General features: G+C 36.1%; 1 protein-coding gene across 9 annotated transcripts in view; it reads left to right on the forward strand.

Annotated features, from left to right (window-relative positions):
* syt1a (synaptotagmin Ia) overlaps positions 1-16,997 on the forward strand; it is a 1,201,488-nt gene extending 1,184,491 nt beyond the window's left edge. For all 9 annotated transcript variants that reach the window (XM_039761735.1, XM_039761726.1, XM_039761732.1 and 6 more), the window contains 2 exons: positions 5,548-5,681; positions 13,343-16,997. In XM_039761735.1, the coding sequence (XP_039617669.1) occupies positions 5,548-5,681; positions 13,343-13,549 (341 nt within the window). In that variant the 3' untranslated portion in view covers positions 13,550-16,997. The remainder of the gene's footprint in view (positions 1-5,547; positions 5,682-13,342) is intronic.
* Positions 16,998-21,173: the final 4,176 nt, after the last annotated feature.

Raw genomic sequence — 21,173 nt, forward strand, 5'->3', positions numbered from 1 at the left:
TAGACTGGGTAATGTGTTAGGAACGAAAGGACGCCACATCGTTTGATGGAAATGAAAATGATCAACCTACAGAGCCCTGAATTCAAAGACACCCCAAAAATCAGAGTGAAAAAATTATGTGGCAGGCTAGTCCATTTTGCCAAAATTTAATTGCAGCAACTCAAAATTGTACGCAGCATTTTGTATGGCCCCTGTGCTCTTGTATACATGCCTGACAACATCGGTGCATGCTTCTAATGAGATGACAGATGGTGTTGTGGGGGATCTCCTCCCAGATCTGGACCAGGCCATCACTGAGCTCCTGGACAGTCTGAGGTGCAACCTGGTGGCATTGGATGGACCAAAAAATAATGTCCCAGAGGTGTTCTATTGGATTTAGGTCCGGAAAGTGTGGTGGCCAGTCAATGGTATCAATTCCTTCATCCTCCAGGAACTGCCTGCATACTCTCACCACATGAGGCCAGGAATTGTCGTGCACCAGGAGCCACTGTACCAGCATAGGGTCTGACAGTGGGTCCAAGGATTTCATCCTGATACCTAATGGCAGCCAAGGTGCCTTTGTCAAGCCTGTAGCGGTCTATTTGACCCTCCATGGATATGCCTCCCCAGACAATCATTAACCCACCACCAAACTGCTCATGCTGAATGATGTTACAGGCAGCATAATGTTCTCCATGGCTTCTCCAGACCCTTTCACTTCTGTCACGTGCTCAGGGTGAACCTGCTCTCATCTGTAAAAAGCACAGGGCACCAGTGGTGCATCTGCCAATTCTGGTATTCTATGGCGAATGCCAATCGAGCTGCATGCTGCTGGGCAGTGAGCTCAGGGCCCATTAGAGGACATGGGGCCCTTGGGTCACCCTCATGAAGTCTTTCTGGTTGTTTGGTCAGAGACATTCACACCAGTGGCCTGCTGGAGGTCATTTTGTAGGGCTCTGGCAGTGCTCATCCTGTTCCTCCTTGCCCAAAGGAGCAGATACTGGTCCTGCTGACGGGTTATGGACCTTCTATGGCCCTGTCCAGCTCTCCTAGAGTAACTGCTTGTTTCTTAGAATCTCCTCAATGCCCTTGAGACTGTGCAGGGAGACACAGCAAACCTTCTGGCAATGACACGTACTGATGTGCCATCCTGGAGAAGTTGGACTACCTGTGTAAACTCTGTAAGGTCCAGGTATCGCCTCATGCTACCAGTAGTGACACTGACTGTAGCCAAATGCAAAACTAGTGAAGAAACAGTCAGAAAAGATGAGGAGGGAAAAATGTCAGTGGCCTCCACCTGTTAAACCATTCCTGTTTTGGGGGTCATCTCATTGTTGCCCCTCTAGTGCATCTGTTGTTAATTTCATTAACACTACAGCAGCTGAAACTGATTAACAACCCCCTCTGCTACTTAACTGACCAGATAAATATCCTATAAGTTTCATTGACTTTATGCTATACTCTGATTAAAAAGTGTTCCTTTAATTCTTTTGAGCAGTATATTTTCATAGCATTTTGTGCAGTATAGTCTTATTTGTTTTAATGCAATGCTGTGATGATGTTATAATGTATAATGTCCTCTCAAATATATTTTACAACTATTGCATCCATGACCAATAACAACAATACAAATCCTTATGAACTATGCCAGCTAAAGTTCAAAGAAGTACCACAGTTTGGTTTGCACATGACACAAATTGGCACATAGGTGTATGTGTGTGAGTGTGTGTGACATGTGACATACTGGCAGGATCTTTCACAACATACTTCACCATTTATTCAGCTACTAATTCACCACAACATTACAGAGAGCTAGCAGCACTGGGCACAAGGCAAAAATCACCAGTAGATCACAGATCACACTCATCGACACATCCACTTTTACTCTTACTGGCCTGAATAAGAGTTAGTAGTTGACTTAATATACACATGCCTGGGATATTGGAAGAAAATTTTAGTGCTCATGGGAAAACCCACACAGTGAATGGAGAGACCGCTCTCCACAAAAGTATCACCATGCTGGGATTTGAGCCCGGTCTCCTTTAGTTGTGCCCCCTAGTATTTATAGCTAATGTGATATCTGTTCATTTGTTTTATAAAATGCTTTGAGGAGTTGCTTGTAACTAAAAATATATAAAATACAAAATATAAAGATTGGTTCCTTGGCCTTGGGGTCCATAAAAACTCAAGCTGGTTTAAGTAGGTTAAGACCATTGACAGAAGACAGCTATTCTCCATTTCTTTCCTTCTTATTCACTTAATTATATTGAGATGTTACTAGCTACTGGGTTCAGCATGTGAAAGCTTTCAACATTTATTTGCAATCAGGACAAAGTAGGACTTTCCGAAAATCAGAACTAAGTAGAAATAGTAGTAAATATATATTTTATTAAAAAAATGAGTTATGAAAACCAAAGACTATATAAGTGCAGTCATTTTGTTAAACTTTAATAGCTTGAGTGTCACAAATTAAAATAAATAAATAAGTGTTCATCTGATTATTATTCCTATTATTTTGTATTATTTCCTGACACTGTTTTTGAATTTTCATATATGCCACCGTTATGTTGTTTTTTTCAACATTTTTTTTTCAGTTGCCACTGTAGCTGCCAGTCATGGAACCCGTGCTGTGTGGTATGATGTCACAATGCCACAAGTACAAACATGATGGTGCTATATAGTCAGCATCCGAGTTTATGGATTATAAAATTCCTGATACTTTTTTGCCTTTGCCCATTTTTATTAATCAACCCTTGCAAAGTTTTCTTTTTGTTTCATTTTTTGAATCTTCTCATGATGCTTCTGATCACTGTCCTTTTCACGAGAGGAGTGCCCTTTCCTATGTAGGCACCACAACAGGTTGTGTTACATACAAATGTCAGCTAAAAAAAGGTAAATTCAAAAAGGGTAATTTATATGAAACATTGGCTTTCTTTGTGTTCTAATAGTGGATTGAACCACAAATCTTTTCCATTTTTTTCTTGAAGAATTAAAATGGTGAAAATATTAAATAAGTCAGTATATTTTAATACATATAACAGGGAATGGATATGTTACGGGCAAAACCTGAAGTTCAGCCAGTTCCTGAATTGGCCAGCCATTTCGCAAAGTGGCAAGAACTCCCTCACCAAAATTCGATGTGCTGATGTAAGACTGTCCGCCCAAGGCACGAAGATGCGTAAAAACTTTAGATGCAGATTCAGAAGTGAGTTTTCCATTCTGCATGAGAAACTGCTCAAGGCGGGTCTTGTTCAGAAAGCAGACGCCACTTGAGACGGCCTTCCCCTCGCCCAAACATTAACCTTAAGGTCAATAAAATAGGACCCTGATGTTAAGTCACTATTTTAGGGCTAAAATGATAACAGAAATGTGAAACCTACTTATATACCTAATCTTAAGTATTGTTAAACAACCAAGTGGCGTCCGCTTTCTGAACAAGGCTACACTCGATGCAATTGCACTACTAAGTGCGCAACAAATCGCTGCTCATGCCTTTTTTTTCCGACTTTGGCCAATAGCCCCATCCCATTTCGCAAACTGGCTGACCGAATCCGAAAATTGAGGAAACAATCTGACATTGGCCGGTCAATTTACAGTAACATTGGCTATTTCCCGATTTGGCCGATTTTTTTCGGGTGCTAACCACAGTATCTGTCACAAACAGTTAATGAAATAATAAAAAAATGTTTGCTATCTCTGTCCCTATGTGTACCTTCAGTGCCTTTCCTGTGTTTTCACGGGTGTGTGTGTGAACGCCTCTTCACCAGCACTCCTTCTCTTGAATGTGTTCCTGTAAAATTTGTGTCTTATACTCTCATTATTTGAGAGGCCCCTTCCTTGCCTCTTGTCTGTTATGACTCATATGTCTTTACTTCTTTGCATGTGTCTCACACTTACACTTCCTCTTTCGTTGCGTCACCAAAGTCAAACTGACCAACCACACCAAAGCCAAACAGACCAATCAGATTGCTTAGAGGGACACACCTTAACATTTTATTATACAGTAGATAGATATTTAAATATTGTTAATTTCATTTTAACCCCATTATTACATACATTATTGTGCTACATCAAGTAACAGGATAGTTTAAGAAATTCCAGCTTAAAGTATACTGAACTGTTTCCTTTCATTTGAGGATTACAGGAGTTTGGGGGTACACATTATTAGGACTGAAACCTGCCTGCTGTCCTGCAAAACATTTTCTCATCTAATATTCAAGTTCTTAGAATGCCTCTCCAAATTTAAAGTGAAGCTAACATCAGTTAGTCAGAGCATGTGGTCTGATAATGAGTTTCCTTTCTTGGGGATTGGTTTTCATTCCATTTGTCTTCCCCTCTTGGGCTCAGAAAAGAGAGTGTCTTTAACAAAATTGATTCCAGTGTGGATTCAGTCATTTGCCTTCTCTGCAGGATACTTTATAACAAGCCAGTTGCTCAGCCTAAAAAAATTTTGGAAGGTGGCACTGTAGAAATGAGTAATGTCTAGCCATCTGGTCCTGGTGAAAAAGAAATTTGAGAGCCTACATATCTGTGTAGATCTTATAACAGTTAAAAAGTCTAAGTAACAGATAAGTACACCTTTCCTATTTTTTGCAGGATTCTAATTTGCTTTCCATGATAGTTGTACTGCAAGCACATCATAGGAGAAGCTTAACTGCTTTTGTGAAACTGTCCACCATATTGCATGAAAATGAATGGAAGGAATTATTAAAAAGTGCAGTTGATTTACGTACATCAAAATGGATTTATTGGCAAAGAGTCAACAAGGGGTTAGATCATTCTTAACAACATATACTGTATTGTTATTTATATTGATTCTCAAAGATAAACCACAATAAGGTGCCGTATCACAAGCTAATGATCAAACTCACAAAGTGGGAGTTCAAGGTGCAGTATGTGTATAGATAAAAAATGGTTAAAATGCAGAAAGCTGAAAGTTATGGTATAAGCATTTTTTTTAAGTTGGAGATTAAGCCTACTACTTAAGCTCCCGGTACCTTTTTGGAACTTGCATGTAGCTTCTCTTACATTATACGTGTGAAATGCCTGTAGTACTTTTTGCCATGAATGCATCTCTGTAAGATTGAGAATGGCATTATTGTGTAAGTCTTCAATAAATAAGTAAAACACAATTATAAAGAATATACTGTATGAATATAAATAACCTATAGATCAGGAATGAGTTAACATCTATTATTCATATGTGTGTAGCCGGAGTCACAGTATTTATAGAACTATATGAAGTACAACACAACACAACACACCATTAGCTCTGAGTCAGTTATGGTAAAAAAAATAAGCAACTGGAACATGGTGCATATAAAATGTGTTTGTATTGTTCATAATGGAATTACTGTTCACTAATTTCTCACCTAGTTTTGTTTTTTCTATTGATGACCCCTGTCATTCAGAGAGATAGATATTCCTGTGGCTACCAAGTTTAGCATAAGAGAGAGAAGGGAAACCTGATAACTCATATTGTTTATCTAAATTGAACATGAATGAACCAAAAAAAGGTAATTTGCCCAGAGATACAAATTGTAACATTTTACTGCATTTGCTTAACAGATCCTTATGTGAAAATCCACCTGATGCAGAATGGCAAAAGACTGAAGAAGAAGAAAACGACAATCAAAAAGAACACACTCAACCCATATTACAATGAGTCATTCAGCTTTGAAGTGCCATTTGAGCAAATTCAGGTAATGGTTGCTTTATTAGAAAAAATTGATTTTCACCCATCACGACTGACAGTGGCTTTATGTATAGCAATAGGACAATTTAAAATATTTATTGACTTATTACAGTAATTTATTTTTAACAAAAATTATATATTTATGCATTTTTAAAAATATTATTTTAGTTTCTCACAAAAAATACACCACTTCTTGTAATCATTAGACCGAGAATTTCTGTTTCAAGTATGATTTCATTATTTTCTGCTATTTGCACAGTATTTATTTTCAAATAAATATGCCTAATGTATTATTACATTATTGTATACTTCATCATGGATGTACAGTAGTGCAATAAAATGTAAAAAAAATCTATTTAATTAGATTTCTCCTAAAGGTAGAACATTTTGGAAATGCCCATTAATATATTAAGACATCTGACGGGAAAGCCCTTCCATCTCAAATATAGTCCTACATTTAAGACAGTCACAAATTAAAAGGCAAATTATTAAAAAATCATGTAGAACTACATTTATAATATCTGTACAAATTGATAGGTCCAATATGAGATCCTAACTACTTCAAGTAAAAGTGCAATGGAATTGGGCACACACGCACATATCATGCTTACTAATACCGAACCAATTTAAATTCACTTCCTAACCTACAATGTACATTTTTGGTATGTGGGAGGAAACCAAAGAACCCTTCCACAGAGGGGCATATACTATAAACTCTACATATACTGTGCCCATTCCAGGACTCAAATTTGTGTTCTTGGACACTGAACTGTTATGATACAGATTCTGTGCTGCCTTCACTACTGATATCTTCAGTGGAGTCCATTCAGACTCTGTGTGTCATATTTCTTCCAAGACGCAGAAGAAGGTCAGAATTGAACTAATTTTGAAAAGAAGAATCCAAAAGTTGCTCCTTGCATGCTATCAAAGACCGTTTCGGTCTTCCCGGTCTGTTCTGTAGATGCTACATCTGCCTAAGCCAGTTTACTATCAAGGCATCAATAGTTGACAGCTCAGCATGTCTCTTTAGCTGAGTATCCAGAAAATATTGTCTTCAGTTATGAGCCTCCTTTTGTTGAAAAATTGTATTTATTGTGGATAATCCATAATTAACGGAACAAGTCCAATAGCAATTCACTGTTCTGATTTAGATCAAGGAAGCTGTTCTTCCCCATCATGCCCTCCAAGGTACTCTAGTGTCTTAGAAATTGTGCATATCAGAGTCGCACTGAGGTGACCCTTTCCTCCATATATTTCAGCTATCCATCACTCGGCCAGAAAGCTTGTGTCATCTCCATACTCTTCCAAGCCCTTTAACTGTGGGAAAACTCTGGAGATAAAAAAAAAAAGTGATCACCCTTGATCAAACAGTCTGGTTTCAAAGCCAACCATGTACAGAGAGAAGAGGCCGACTATATCTAACCAATATAGTTCAAACTTTTTCATAAGTTCTGGTTTACAGAGCAGTTACAATATATTCCACATCCCAACAGTCTAGTACATCCTGATCTGTTCCACACTATCGATCAAGTGGCACTGTACCTAAATGTCATTCTTTGCTTTGTGGATGGTTTGCCAATTTAAACCATTATTGAACTGTTTTTTAAAATCTAAAATTGTAATACATTCTGACAAAATTTTAAATATCACTGATATTACAGACAAAAATGCTCATTAACAGTTGTTAAAAAAATGTTTAATTGTTCAAAAATTAAAACAAGGCATGGTCTTTACTGTGAATTCCTAAACAGTAGGAATGTGATGGAACAAGAATAATTTACATTTTGTCTAAACAAAGCCTGGAAATCCAAACACCTTTTACATCACTGCATATGCACTTGCTTTGCATATTTTAAATCCAGATTCTTCTTTCATTTTTCAACATACTGTTGTCTTTACCTAATATCAGTTAATTAAAACTGGAAGATGTCCATGTCGACGGCACTGAATAATGGGGTGAAGCAAGATCTTACAAGTTTTACGTAATTCTGCCATGTAGCTTTCTTTTCTATATTTGTGATAAGACCCATTGCAGCTTTTACATCACATGCTGTCTTCTGTGTTTTTTTAGAATTAGATGGCTTCATTGTCATTATACCATGTATAACAAAATTAGAGAGCAGATGCAATGAAAAAAAAATAATCAGAAGTAACAGTAACTATAAAGTACTACATATCAAACTGCTAAATAAAAAGAATATACCTGTAAAAGATACTAATTAATAGGTAACAATGCCTTATTGCTAAGCAACCAATGCAGTATTACTAAACAAGAAACATTAATGATCATGCAGGTATTGCACAATGAATTACCAATGATATGAATATTTCACAAAGAATACTAATAACGTAAAATATTGTACATAGAACAAAATAGAGCAATATCACACTAGACTGTGATTAAAACTTTGAGGATTATTGCACATCCAAATAAAAGGTGAGTGAGGGAAGGGAGAGAAAAGGACAAAGATAGAGAGAGAGGTGCTCACTGCATGTTGAGATTCAATGTAGATATGGTTCCATTAAAGAAACTGTCCCTGAGTCTGTTTGCCCTTGATTTGATGAACCTGTAGCGCCTAGAAGAAGGAAACAGGTCAAAAAGATGATAACCACGATGTGAGGGGTCCTTCAAAATGTTTGTTGCCCTGCCAAAGCAGTGAGAAGCATACAAGTCTTGCAGGGAGGGCAAAGGGCAGCCAACAATTTTTTGCACCGCATTAATGACATGGTAGAGCCCCCATCCTGTCTGCTGCATATACTCTGTCAGCACGCTCTCTGTGAAGGAGCAGTAAAAGTTCACCAACAGCTTTTGATCCAGATTATTTTTCCTAAATAGTCCAAAACAGCTCATCAGAGATGAAGGTACCCAAGAATGTGAAGGCTGAGACCTTCTCCACACAAACCCCATTGACATGGAGGGAGGCCAGGTATACACTGCTTTTCCTGAAGTCAAACATATATATATATATATATATATATATATATATATATATATATATATATATATATATATATATATATATAATGCTACATTGAGATGTTATAAGCATCTCAACTTTTTTTTTTTTTCATTTTCTATATGCCTCTTGATCATGGCAGTGAGACACTTTCATTTTTTTTTATTCCATATAAATGAAACTTGCCAAACAAACTCTCTCTGTTTCATCATTCTCCTCAATAATGAAGACTAAATGGATCTACCTAACGCAATCATAGGCTAAATTTCAGTGAATGAATGGTGTGATCCTCTTGCCACAGATTGAAATGTAATCCAATGTTCTAGCTAACTAATTTTCTCGCCCAGCTGTATTCTGATATATGGTCTACTGCTTCAGTATTCTGTTAAATGACTAGCTGTCTAGATCAGATTATAAATATGAATGATTTGTTATTCCTATCATTTGATTTGGTTATAAAGATTATTAGTCAAATATATTTTCTTTAAAAAAATATAACTTTATGATAATCCGTCTAATCTAAAGTGGGATTGATAGGTTTGCAATGGGCATTAAGAAAAAAAAATATTGTTAATAATTTCTTTCCACTTATTAGATTAAGGCAATGTAGTATTCTAAAAAAACACAGTTCCCTGCTTGTAAATATTTTAAGATTATTTTAAACAATTAGAATAAAAGGATAAATAACAAATCATGCCAGTGTCATTAAATTGTTGCCAGTCAGTCAACTTTTATTTTATAGCTAATTTCAAAGTAAAGACTATTAGTTCTAATTACACTTTACAACAAAGTTAAAGCAGATTGTGCATTAAATGAAGACCGATATACGTATTTCACTTGGAAACAATTTTCAAAGCCTTTTAATCTAATTAAGTGTTGGCGTAGCCAAATCTTATCACAGAATCATCAGGTGTAAGACAAGAACCAACCATGAACAGGGCACCAGTTCAATGGGCTCATGCAATACCCACACTCTGATATGGCCAGCTTATAGAGACTCCATTTGATTTAACAAGCACATACGTGGGATGTGGGATTGAATTTTGAGTACCTGAAGAAAGATGCACATGAATACACAAGGAAAGTGCAAGCTTAGTACATAACTACAGTAGTTACCAGGTCAGATTTCAAAGGAAATGTGGGAGAAAACCTTCAATCAAACCCCATGTGACAAAGGAGAGAATGCGTCTACTGTGCAAAGACATTTTAGATAATTACCGGTATTTGGTAAAATATGGCTAATTAAATGAGAAAACACTTTATTTAGAGATTAAGAAATAGAATGATGCCATCAGGCTGAAGAAAGGCTCAGTTTAAATTTTAAACTAAATATTTTTAAACAGTGCGTGTCACTGTTGAAATTATCACCAAAAGTCTTCACTGTTACTTTAATGAGGAAATAGTCTTGGGCATTATTACCTCTTTTTAGCCATTTATATGTTTTCATTACCTAATTGTGGTAATGTTGAAAGTTAATTCTCAGTAATCAAATAATTGCATACCGCTAATTCAATAATTGATAAAAGAAATATTATGGCACATAAAATTGTGAAATGATAGATGATTATAGCATCGTGTGTATGAGTGTCATGATATTACCGCATTGAGGCATGAAATACGGAGTACAAGAACAAATTGTGAACAATACAGAAGCCATTAATGCCAGATGGCAGTGTTCGTTTTAATAACACTATTTTTCGCTAGCTTGAACAAGCAATACCAGTCAGTACAAACATGGTGGATTAGGAGTTACAATTTATTATGCTGCCAAAGACACATGCTCATGTGCATCACCTCGGTATTGAGAAGAAATGAAACTGGCTGCCAGAAGACATCAGACATTACCTGCCAAATAAATACACAGGTATATTATATAGGCACACATTCATGCCAGCTGCTTTAAACAAATAAACACAATTACACTTGTGTGTGCTTTCAGGTTTTTCTGGACTTACAGTGTACAGATGTAGAAATATTTGAAAATATCATTTGCTTTCATATGTTGCTATACTGACAAACATTGGAATGATGATGAGCTACTCATTGTTTTTATAACCCACATAATTGTTTATGTTCCTAAGAAAATAACGTTTATTATGTTTATTGATGTACAGTGTTAGCCATTATGAATGTAGTGAAAAGTCAAGCAAAATGACACCTTTTATTGGCTAACTAAAAAGATTACAATATGCAAGTTTTCGAGGCAACTCAGGCCCCTTCTTCAGGCAAAATATAATGATTGACTTCTAACTTTATTTAGGATAAAAACACATGTCATGGTCTAACATATCACCATTGCGAAAGGCATTGGAAATTATAAAGAACTGTAAGACTGCATGTGTGAGGATATAATGTTTGAAATAAAGTGAATTGTCATTTTAATGTAATAGAATTGTACAAAATCTCAGACACGATCCTCCAGTATTATCCGCAGTTGTGCTTAAACCAAATAAGCAAACTGTTGGTTAGTATTATTTCTTATTCCATTATTATTTAATACAGTAGTTTTTTCCAGACTTAGATCAGTAAGTTGAATGACCTGGGCATTAAAACCTTTTAAAGTACATGGATTTTGTATTTCATGACTTAAACCCCATAGGTTGTAAGAGTATTTGGAAGGCATTCTTCAACACGGATTATCAACACCAATGTCCTTCAGGGATTTGGGCTTAGCCACATGCTATTATTTTTGCTTAACTATGATTGTATGTCCAAGCATTCTTCCAATACCATCTACAAATATGTTGATGACACTACTGTCATTGGCCAAATCACTGCTAATGACAAAAGAGGCTACAGGAACATAGGGGAGTGAAACCTTGAGAAAATCCACTCCCTTTCTGCAAAACTAACTAAAGAGCTAAGCCTTGGCTTTAAGAGTGGGGACCACACATCTGATCACTATGGTTAACAGCTTTATGTTCCTTCATTATTAATGATTTAAGCGGATGTAAACTTTAAAAGAAAGAATGGACAGAAAATAAAAAAATAGCCTGTCCCCAGCTGTTCTGGACATACTTTGCATGTATGCTAATATGCGGTATTACAGTGTGGTTTGACAGCAGCTCGCTGTCTGATCAGAAGGGTGACCAAGTCTGCCTAGTCCATCAGTGGAGTACACCTTCCCTTTATCTCTGTTATTTTTACATTTCTACAGTAACAACAACATTTATTTCTATAGAACATTTTCATATAAAGGATGTAGCTCAAAGTGCTTTAAAAAATGATGAAAATAGCCAGAAATGAAGAACAAATAAGAAATGGATAAAAAAGCAAATGACATATCAAAATTATTAAATAAGAATAAATTAGCATTCATTTACCTAATATAATCATACAGGTGATAGAAAAAGCAGATTCCTTATTTCATTTCATTCATTTTAAGGGATGACAGTAAAAACTTTTCAAAACTCCAGGGGTGTTGACACTGGAGGAAAAAAAAAATCTGCAGGGGTTCCAAGACCAAAAGACCACCCAGCTCCCCCTGGGCATTCATTAACAGGCCATTAGAATCATAAGGAGCTCAGTCATCCTGGTTTTCATTATTGTATAAAAACGCAAACCTCCGGATTGTGAGACCACCTCTTCCTATTATCTGTCACATTACTGAACTCCACTCCTATCACAGGCTCACACATTTTTGATTTGTAGTTCTGGCTGTCTCTTTTCTGTGTTTTGGTTGTTTTATAAGCACTTTTCTGCTCTGGTGTGTATGACAACTGCACTGAACTTAACTGAACTGATTGGTTGAGCATTTTCTGAAAAAAGAATGAATTGACTTAAATTTTATTTTGCAAAAATGTAATAATTCAGGCAATGAAAAGCATCTGAAGATCTGAGAACATCAAATTCAGAACTAGTAGATGTTTGTACCAAAACTTGTTTTATATATTTATGGATTGTGCGCACTAATCACATTATTCTCTTTATATAGAAAACATGACTACTTCTCTTTTTTGCTAAAATATATTGCATTCGCTCACACAATATCATTACTGGCAGTCTTTCAAAGGTTCTGCAAAACTACCTGTTTTAAAAGCAATTATAGAATTGGCTAAGCTGTTCATTAAAAATGATTGCTGTTTTTGTAGGAATGTGTTGCAGTTGCATGTCTTTGTTTATAAATAAACGTTTTTGGACATTTTAATCATGTACTTGCACTAGGGTTTTTTTGACAGTTGTGACAATCTATGACATGAATGCACTTAGGTTATGGATGAATGCAAGCTTGTGAGTCACTTTGTTCAAAACAGTCTCTCCATTCGCATTGTATTCATGACTAACACTTTAGTATGTCAGACCACTGAAACAAAAAATGGTATTTCATTTGTATTTCTCATAAAGTAAGCATGTGACTACTACTCTATGACAGCTACTTACCACCTACTGCTCACAGTAGCAATGCTGTGGCCCAGGCACTTTAACTGCTTGTGTGCTAACTGTATAGAGTAACAATTGCAATAGTAATGTAGATACTGTAAAATTAATGGAACTCCCTCCCACATTAAAAAAGCAGGTTAGGGGAACTGTGTGTGTAATGGTGCTCTGTGATGGAATGGTGCACAATCCTGGGTTAGCCCTGGCATTTCGCATGGCCCTGTCAAGATTGCACCCAGCCACTGCAACCCTGAGCTAGATAAGCTGATACAGGCAATATGTACTGTACTTAAAATAAATAATTACAATTCTATCTGCTTTTTTGTATTCACAGAAAGTGCAAGTTGTTGTGACTGTTCTGGACTATGACAAGATAGGCAAGAATGATGCCATCGGCAAAGTCTTTGTAGGTTACAACAGCACTGGCACGGAGCTGCGGCATTGGTCAGACATGTTGGCCAACCCACGAAGACCCATCGCACAGTGGCACGTTCTAAAGCCAGAAGAAGAAGTAGACGCAATGCTTGCACCGAAAAAATAAAGAAGAGAAGCCTTTCGATACTGAACCCATGTAGTGCTCTTTAGAACGTATGTGTAAATACCTCAGTAGTATGGGTCCATTCACTTCCATCTTTTGCCATGTTTTTTCTTCTTTGGTTCTTACGCACCCCTGTCCCTTTTCAAAAAAGGAAAATGAATAGTGTTTTGTTTTTCTCCTTCAGAGTTTAGTTCCTTTTTTTGCAGATGTGTGAGCCCATTGAATCCGCATCAGTACTTTTGAGTTCTCTTCAACATTTCTCCCAAATCTCCCCTTCTTTTAAGCAATATGATCTGTGTAGATAGAGCATGACTGAATTTGTTTATTGTATCACACAGTTGTACATAGCAGTATGCTGACAAATGATTTTTAGTCTGTGTGTTTGTATGTTGTTTAGCGTTTCCTAATTTGTGTATAACTTGATGTTTTTAATAAGATGTTCTATTTTAAACTATGTAAATGGACTGAGATATAGGAAAGCTGATATTGTATATTATAGAATTTAAAATTCTATCCTACTGCATTCCAGTTAAAATTCCAACCTGCGAGACACTAGTGGAGGTGCACTCATATTGTAAAGGACAGAGCCAGTCTGTATGTTTACTTACTGAACCATCATTAAAAACAGAAAACAAGTAAAGGCCATTAACTAGTATGGTTACTCACATACCAACACACACACACACACACACACACACACACACACACACGGGCTAGAAATCATATAAGCACAGGGTTTCTTAGGACTTTTTTATACAATTTGTTTCATTCAAAAAACTCTAAAACTTTTTTTTGGGTATTGTTCCACTCCTGGACCAGCTGGTTACTTTGTCTGCCATTGGTCCTCATTTAAGACAGACTTTTATTTCCATGGTCTCAATTCTTTGTATTAGTCAGTATGATCAAACCCTGCAACTAATCCTCTTGCAAAAAGAAAAGAGATGATAGCCATTGCCTCTTTTATGATGTTAAATGTATAGTAACTATCGCATTGATGGTAGATGTGCTAGCGTACGGAATAGGGTTAACTCTCTAGGGTAGGGGGTGGAATTTCCACACTAGCTTTACAATCAATATTTTTAGATAAAGTTGTCTGGGTGTTTTTTTAGTAATTGCATGATTTTTTTAACAATCTTTTGCTAATTACCTTGACAAAAGGGATGGGGAGTTGCATTTCAAATGGGGGTCTTTTTATATTAATTCCTTTGCCTTCAACCAATGAAAAAAATGCGAAACGAAAAAAGTTTACTTCTTGCTCAAGAGGAAAGAAAAAGTACAAACTGTTAATTTGTTTGTATAAAAAGGTAATGATCAAAAAAAATCTAAAGATGATCATTTTTAAACACTGCCATTTTCAGGGAGGTAATAACCTTGTGTGTGAATCTCTTTTCTTTGAACAATTTTTGCTGATAGCACTTGTTTTACCGTTCAAAGTCGTGCTGAGGTTAGCAGCCAATATACAGTACATCACTGCCCTCATATAGCAGCAATGCTGCCCGCCGTGTTTACTCGGTTTTATTTTACTGGGCCGCCATATTCTACTGCAAATCCACAGTATACAAGATAATACAGTGTGCACAATTGTCTTCGCCCAGCATGTAAAGAAAGAAAACACTGACAAAAATAGTTTGCAGTTATATAACGTGAATTTCTACATGGTAATTTAACTAAGTCTCCCTGAAACAAAATAAAACAGTTTCTCACATTGTTTCACCAAAATGAAGAATGTTTGCCACCAGTGTCTCGTTAGAACAATTATTTACTGAAAAAGAAAGGAAACTGTTTCTTGATCTGTGTGTATCTATGTGTATGTATTAATAAAAATACATGCAATTACATATGCACAGTATATTATATATTATATATATTCACACACACATTATATACACTGCACTGAATGTCCAAAAATAATGGAACCATTCCAGACTATTGTATGCTATGACTTGACAAGCAAAAAGCATATATTTTCCCCTAATTAAATTAGGAGAAACAATAAAATGTTTTCTCTATCTTAAAAAGTCTCAGAGTTTGGCCTCGCCAACCACCAAGCCATGCAATCCATATTTCATATTGCACTTTTTACCACAAACTCCTTCACAGGCTCCATAATGGAGCAAACATAACTACAGTCCATTAATGCTGAGTTTCTTGCTCAAACACATCTGACTGGGATGATTCTTTATGTCTCAGTTTTTCCAGCATAGGCAATGCTTTTCACATATTCTCACAATGCACTGCAAGACAAAAAATGAACTCTGCTGATTCACTGACTGATGTGTACATATAATAGATACCAGTGATAATTATTAGCTACAGAGAAAATACTTCTTTATTATCAAGTTAACAACAATATCCTGAGATATTATTTTTGGTTCACTTCTGTGCATGTGTATGTACAGTATGAATCTGTATAAGTATATATATAGGAACAGAGAGAATTTTGTATCTATTTCCTATTTAGTGTTGCTCATATCTATCTATCTGTCTGTCTATCTATCTATCTAAATATATATACTGTATACACATTGATACATACATTACAGAACAAATATAGTGTGTATCTATTTATTTAAACTTTGGATGTGTGTATATATATAAATATAGGTGAAACTTTAATCTCAATATGAAACATAATAAATTTTAAAGTAGGCTCAACAGCAGTCTTTTTAAATATATCAAAAACCGTAAAAGTTAATGGTCTGCTTTAGTCAAGATTAAAAAAAAAATAACAAAGTGAAGATTTAATTTGTCCTTTACTACGGGTTAACAAGAGGAACACTAAGTGAAAAGTTCAAGTGAATTAACACAAATTGTCTTACCTCTTTGAGGAACCTCTTGTGAATACTAGATGTTTGCTTCAGGAGGAGTTTCTAAATGTTTTCAATGTTATTATGTAGTAAATGGCACTATTCTGAAGCTATTAGTCATTCCATAAGAGTCTCCAAGGACCGCTTTGTGTATCACTGTGACTGCCGTGTGTGCTTAGAAATGTAGATTACTCAGTGGATAGCGACCAATTTATTCTGTAGAAGTGATATTGTATAAAAAAAAAAGAAGAAGAAGAAGAAAAACTGCCATTCCCTTCTGCTGCACTGCCGAGAGAGCGAGCATAGCACAAACAGTTCTAATAACCCTGGACCAATCAAGAGCTGAAAGGGCTATGCAGAAGAAATAGAGGCTTAAACTAGAGCGGGTCAAATCACACAGCGTTTTGTTGAGCACTGTGCAATATTATGTATGTTCATTACATAGTGTTATGTGGGCTGTGGTGCCCAAGTATGACATTTCTTCTTTATTACTGATTAACATTTTTTTTTTTATTTTCAAAGCAATGGTTAGAACACAGCACACGTAGCTCCTATTTACAAAGAGCTGAACACTTGTGTTTCCCCTTTTCCTTCCTTGAATGCAGATCTAAGAGAAACACATTCAGGAATTACTTTTTTTGAGAGTCGCCTGTAAGCACAAAATGTTGCTTTTCTTGGCAAAACGAGAGTCGTATGACCGTCTGTGTTAACGTATGTTCTTATCGGTATAGTTGACGCATCTTTCTTAATCCGAGTGAAGAAAAACTGCTCCTTGAATGTATACCTGAATTGTGGCTTTTTTGTGTTAATCAGATTACAGACTGCTTGTTTAGCTGTTGCAATAAATGCAGATCACTTTACAACGATTATGATTTTTGAGTAACTTGTAAAAAGTTTAAGAACCCAAGTGTATTTGTTGTATGTTTTGTTATGTTGTTTCTAATATATATATATATATATATATATATATATATATATATATATATATATATATATATATATATATATATGCATAGTATAAATAAAAATGATAAAACTTTCCCCATTAAATGGGAGGGGGGTTATTGTTTCTATTGTGAATCAAGATTATTTTAAAGCACTAATATTTAAATATTGTTTAGGCACCTAGGACAAGGGATACCATTTGTGTTTCAAAGAAATTAAATGATTACAAGTAACATCAGCTTTCACCTTGTGGCATATAATTCCTATAATGCATATATCATTTTCATTATATTGTATATAATATAATTTAAAAGAATCATATCAGTACATTTTTGGGAAAGCATTGCATTTTGCAAGATCCGACAGCAAGGTGTCAAGCGCACTTTGTGAAAAGCCATTAATCTGCAATGTAGTGCAATGTTTTCTTAGCCATCACCCAGACGTGACAGATTTCTTCACAGTGACCCCCTCCCGCACTTGCTGTGTGACCAAGGCATTTCATCCTCACACCCTCCCACCTCCAACACATTCCCCTCACAAAATACAAGAAAGCCACACTTATCTTTTTGACAAAGCTGTGTAAAGTATTAGAATCTGATGCTGTAGGAAGATCCTAGTTGCCTTTGTGTATATTAACTGCCTGCTTGAGTATTTTGTGTGTGGAGATTTTCTCTGTAATCTTGTAGAAACGTAGGGGTGTTTCTTCCTGCCATACGGCTTGGTACAGTGCGAGCCGACAATTATATAGCTGTGTATACCTTCATTTTTGATGAGGTGTTTTCCAATTTTGTTTCACTTTGTGTAGTGATTCATACTGTGGAGTTTCCTGATTGTTGTTATATAACTTACTATACACAAATGTTCAATAAAAATGTTTTATTTCCTGTTTAGGATGATTTTTTAAGTCTTTTGTTCTATACATTCTTAAAACTGTCACTTTTCTTGTTTGTTTGGACAGGCAATACATGAAATCGGCCATCTCCAGGAGTAATTTTACTCGGGGGTTGCTTCACAATTATGGAGGAATATTTCAGAGAAATTTAAATAAACAAATAACAAAACACATCAATATATAGGCAAATAAATGCATAGAAAAATTAGACAATAAATAATATGAGCATAACTAGTTAAATATGTCATGAAATGTGTTTTTGAGGCCTATTTATTTATGTGCTGTACTGATTTAATTCTTCATTTACTTAATTTTATTTTTAATTGGTGACTGTGTGTGTCTGTGATGGACATGGGTGCAAGGAGGACTTAGCCAGAATTACAGTGAGATGCAGCTACTGTAATTCAGGAGTGTATGTCTGAAGTATCTACTGTAAATGAGGCAACTGATGTCCAAAGATTTATGTCCACTCGAATGATGATTAACCAATCAAAACACGGTACTAACCAGAGACCACCCACTCAATCTTGACAGGGGAAGGGTTCAAGGATTCACGTTATGTATGGTGGCACTGAAGTAAATATTGTCATGCTTGGGTTACACAGTTGCATTCAGGGTTTTCAAGAAACGTAAGCTTTATTTGTAAACAGCATAATAAAGCATAAAGCAGAGTATGTCTCGGGGGAAAAGTGAGACAAGGAAATAAGACAAAAGGACAGCTGCTGTACAAGCTTTTAAATGTTGTAAGTGCCGCGCAAGAAGCACATCAGCATCAGTGGCCAGCAGCAGCAGCAGCACTAATCAAGCAAAGATGAGGTAAAAAACTTTATTTGTTTCCCAATGTATCGCTATTTAAGAGTGGATTTGGGAGGAGCGTCCGCATCTTGTAGGAGTGCATTCAGCCCTCTTCTTCACAATATATGAGAAATAAATAAGCAAGAGAAACATATTTCATGACACATTCAATTATTTATGTTTGCATACAATTTTGTTATTTACTTATTGTCACATTTCACAGTGCGTGCATTTATTTGCATATTTATGTATTTAATTTTGTTCTAAATATTCCTCAATACACTGTGTGGCAAGCTGGTTAAATAAATATGCAAAATATGACGTGGAACCACGGTTGCCAATTATTTGTAAATTTACGGACAATGCGTTAAAAAAGGACTAAATTCACCTTATCTGTAAATCTGTAAAAAAACCACTGTCCATAAATAGTTGTCTCACTTTCAGCAAACTAAACATTCCAATGAACTCGTGTCAAGGAATTTGTGCAGATCTATTGATCTTGAAATGTATCCTAAGAGGTTATTTAAATATAACTTGTGATATGTTGATTAATAAATCTGCATTGCAGCTGCCTACACAGAACACAGTTGTCTTGATGAGGAGAAAGTGTATTTTAATGGGCCAATGTCATCAATCAGTCACTAGGGATTATGGGAAAAAGGTCACTGAAGTGAAAAAATGGAACCTGACAATGTGAGTGATGATGACAATCCACCCTAAAAAGACAGTGTTTATTTCAGTCACCTTGGACGAAGGACCCCAAAATTATGCAGTGGATACAATTGGAAAAGCACAATAGTAAAACTTCATTCTGCATATGGTTTAAAAAATGGTTTTCTATTGAGTCTGGTGATGTGAGGGATGTGCATAGCCACACTAGTAGTATGAAGCATGAGACAAAATCCAAAGACAAGGACACACCAATTAGGAACAGCTCATTTTCTTGCAAAAGAGCACCCCTAAGAAGAACGACACTTTGAAACAAAAGGTAATAAATACAGAACTGAAGATGGTCAACTTTGTTATACAGAATAGTTTACCTTTCAACGTAATGGATGACTTCAGCGAATGCATTGACTACTGGCTTCCTGACTCAGAAATAGCTAAGAATGTGAAATGTAAATGTGCCAAGTCCTCCATGCTAGTAAAGAATGTTTTAAGCAAAGAAGTGAAACTGGATTTAGCAAATAGGCTCAGAAAACAACCGTCTACACATGTATTGGATTAATCTACTGTAATAAAGAATCAAAGAGATTATAAATCTTTGGGGCACCCGAAGGCCAATCATGTATATTGTAAAGAAAACACGGGTTTAAAACACATTGCAAAGCAAAAGAAAGGACGTCATGAAGACGCGAGACTCAAAATAGACTCCTCAGTATGGCAAAGCTTCTGTTTTTATGGGCTCCTGGCAGAAAGAGGTGGGTCAAGGGAAACGGACACCGGAAGTGACATCTGACATGTCATGGTCCATGATCTTCTGGTCTGCAGAGAAAGGAAAAGGCCCCAGTCAACAATGCTCTCTGGAGTTCCCACAGGAGGTCACAATTATCTGAGCCCTTAAACTGTCCCCCATGCACACGCATGTGACACTATGGACATTAGTACGTCACAGAAACTCACAATGGTTTTTGACCATGAACAAGGTAAAGTACAATGTTGCTTTTATCGTATGGTAGATATAGAAAGAGCTGACTCTGAAAACATTTTCAATGTGATATTGAGCTGTTTCCAGAAAGGTGGCATTCCACTAACAAATGTAATTACAATTGGAACTGATGGAGCTAATTTGATGATCAGGACAAAAAAATCTATACTTTCACGATTCAAGGCTTTGCATCCCAGTGTGTTTCACATTCACTGTTGTTGCCCAAAACATTAGCTCAGCTCTGCAGAGATATATTCAGCTACTTTTCAAACAGTTGCAAACAAAAGCAGCTTTACAGAGACCTCTAGGTTTTCACAAAGGCTGATGAACTGAAAATACTGGAGCCTTCCTTCCGCTAGATGGCTCAATTATCTTGAATGTCTGCAAAGGATCCTTAATCAGTATAATGCCCTGATAAGTTACTTTAACTCCTCTGATGAAAGTGACAGGTTGTTTACTGCAGAAAGGATATCTCAGTAATTGTCTGATCCAATGACAAAATGTCAATTACTGTCAATTTTCATTCTCAGTGCTACTACT

The sequence above is a fragment of the Polypterus senegalus genome, chromosome 8 (assembly GCF_016835505.1).
Source record: "Polypterus senegalus isolate Bchr_013 chromosome 8, ASM1683550v1, whole genome shotgun sequence".
Lineage (NCBI taxonomy): Eukaryota > Metazoa > Chordata > Cladistia > Polypteriformes > Polypteridae > Polypterus > Polypterus senegalus.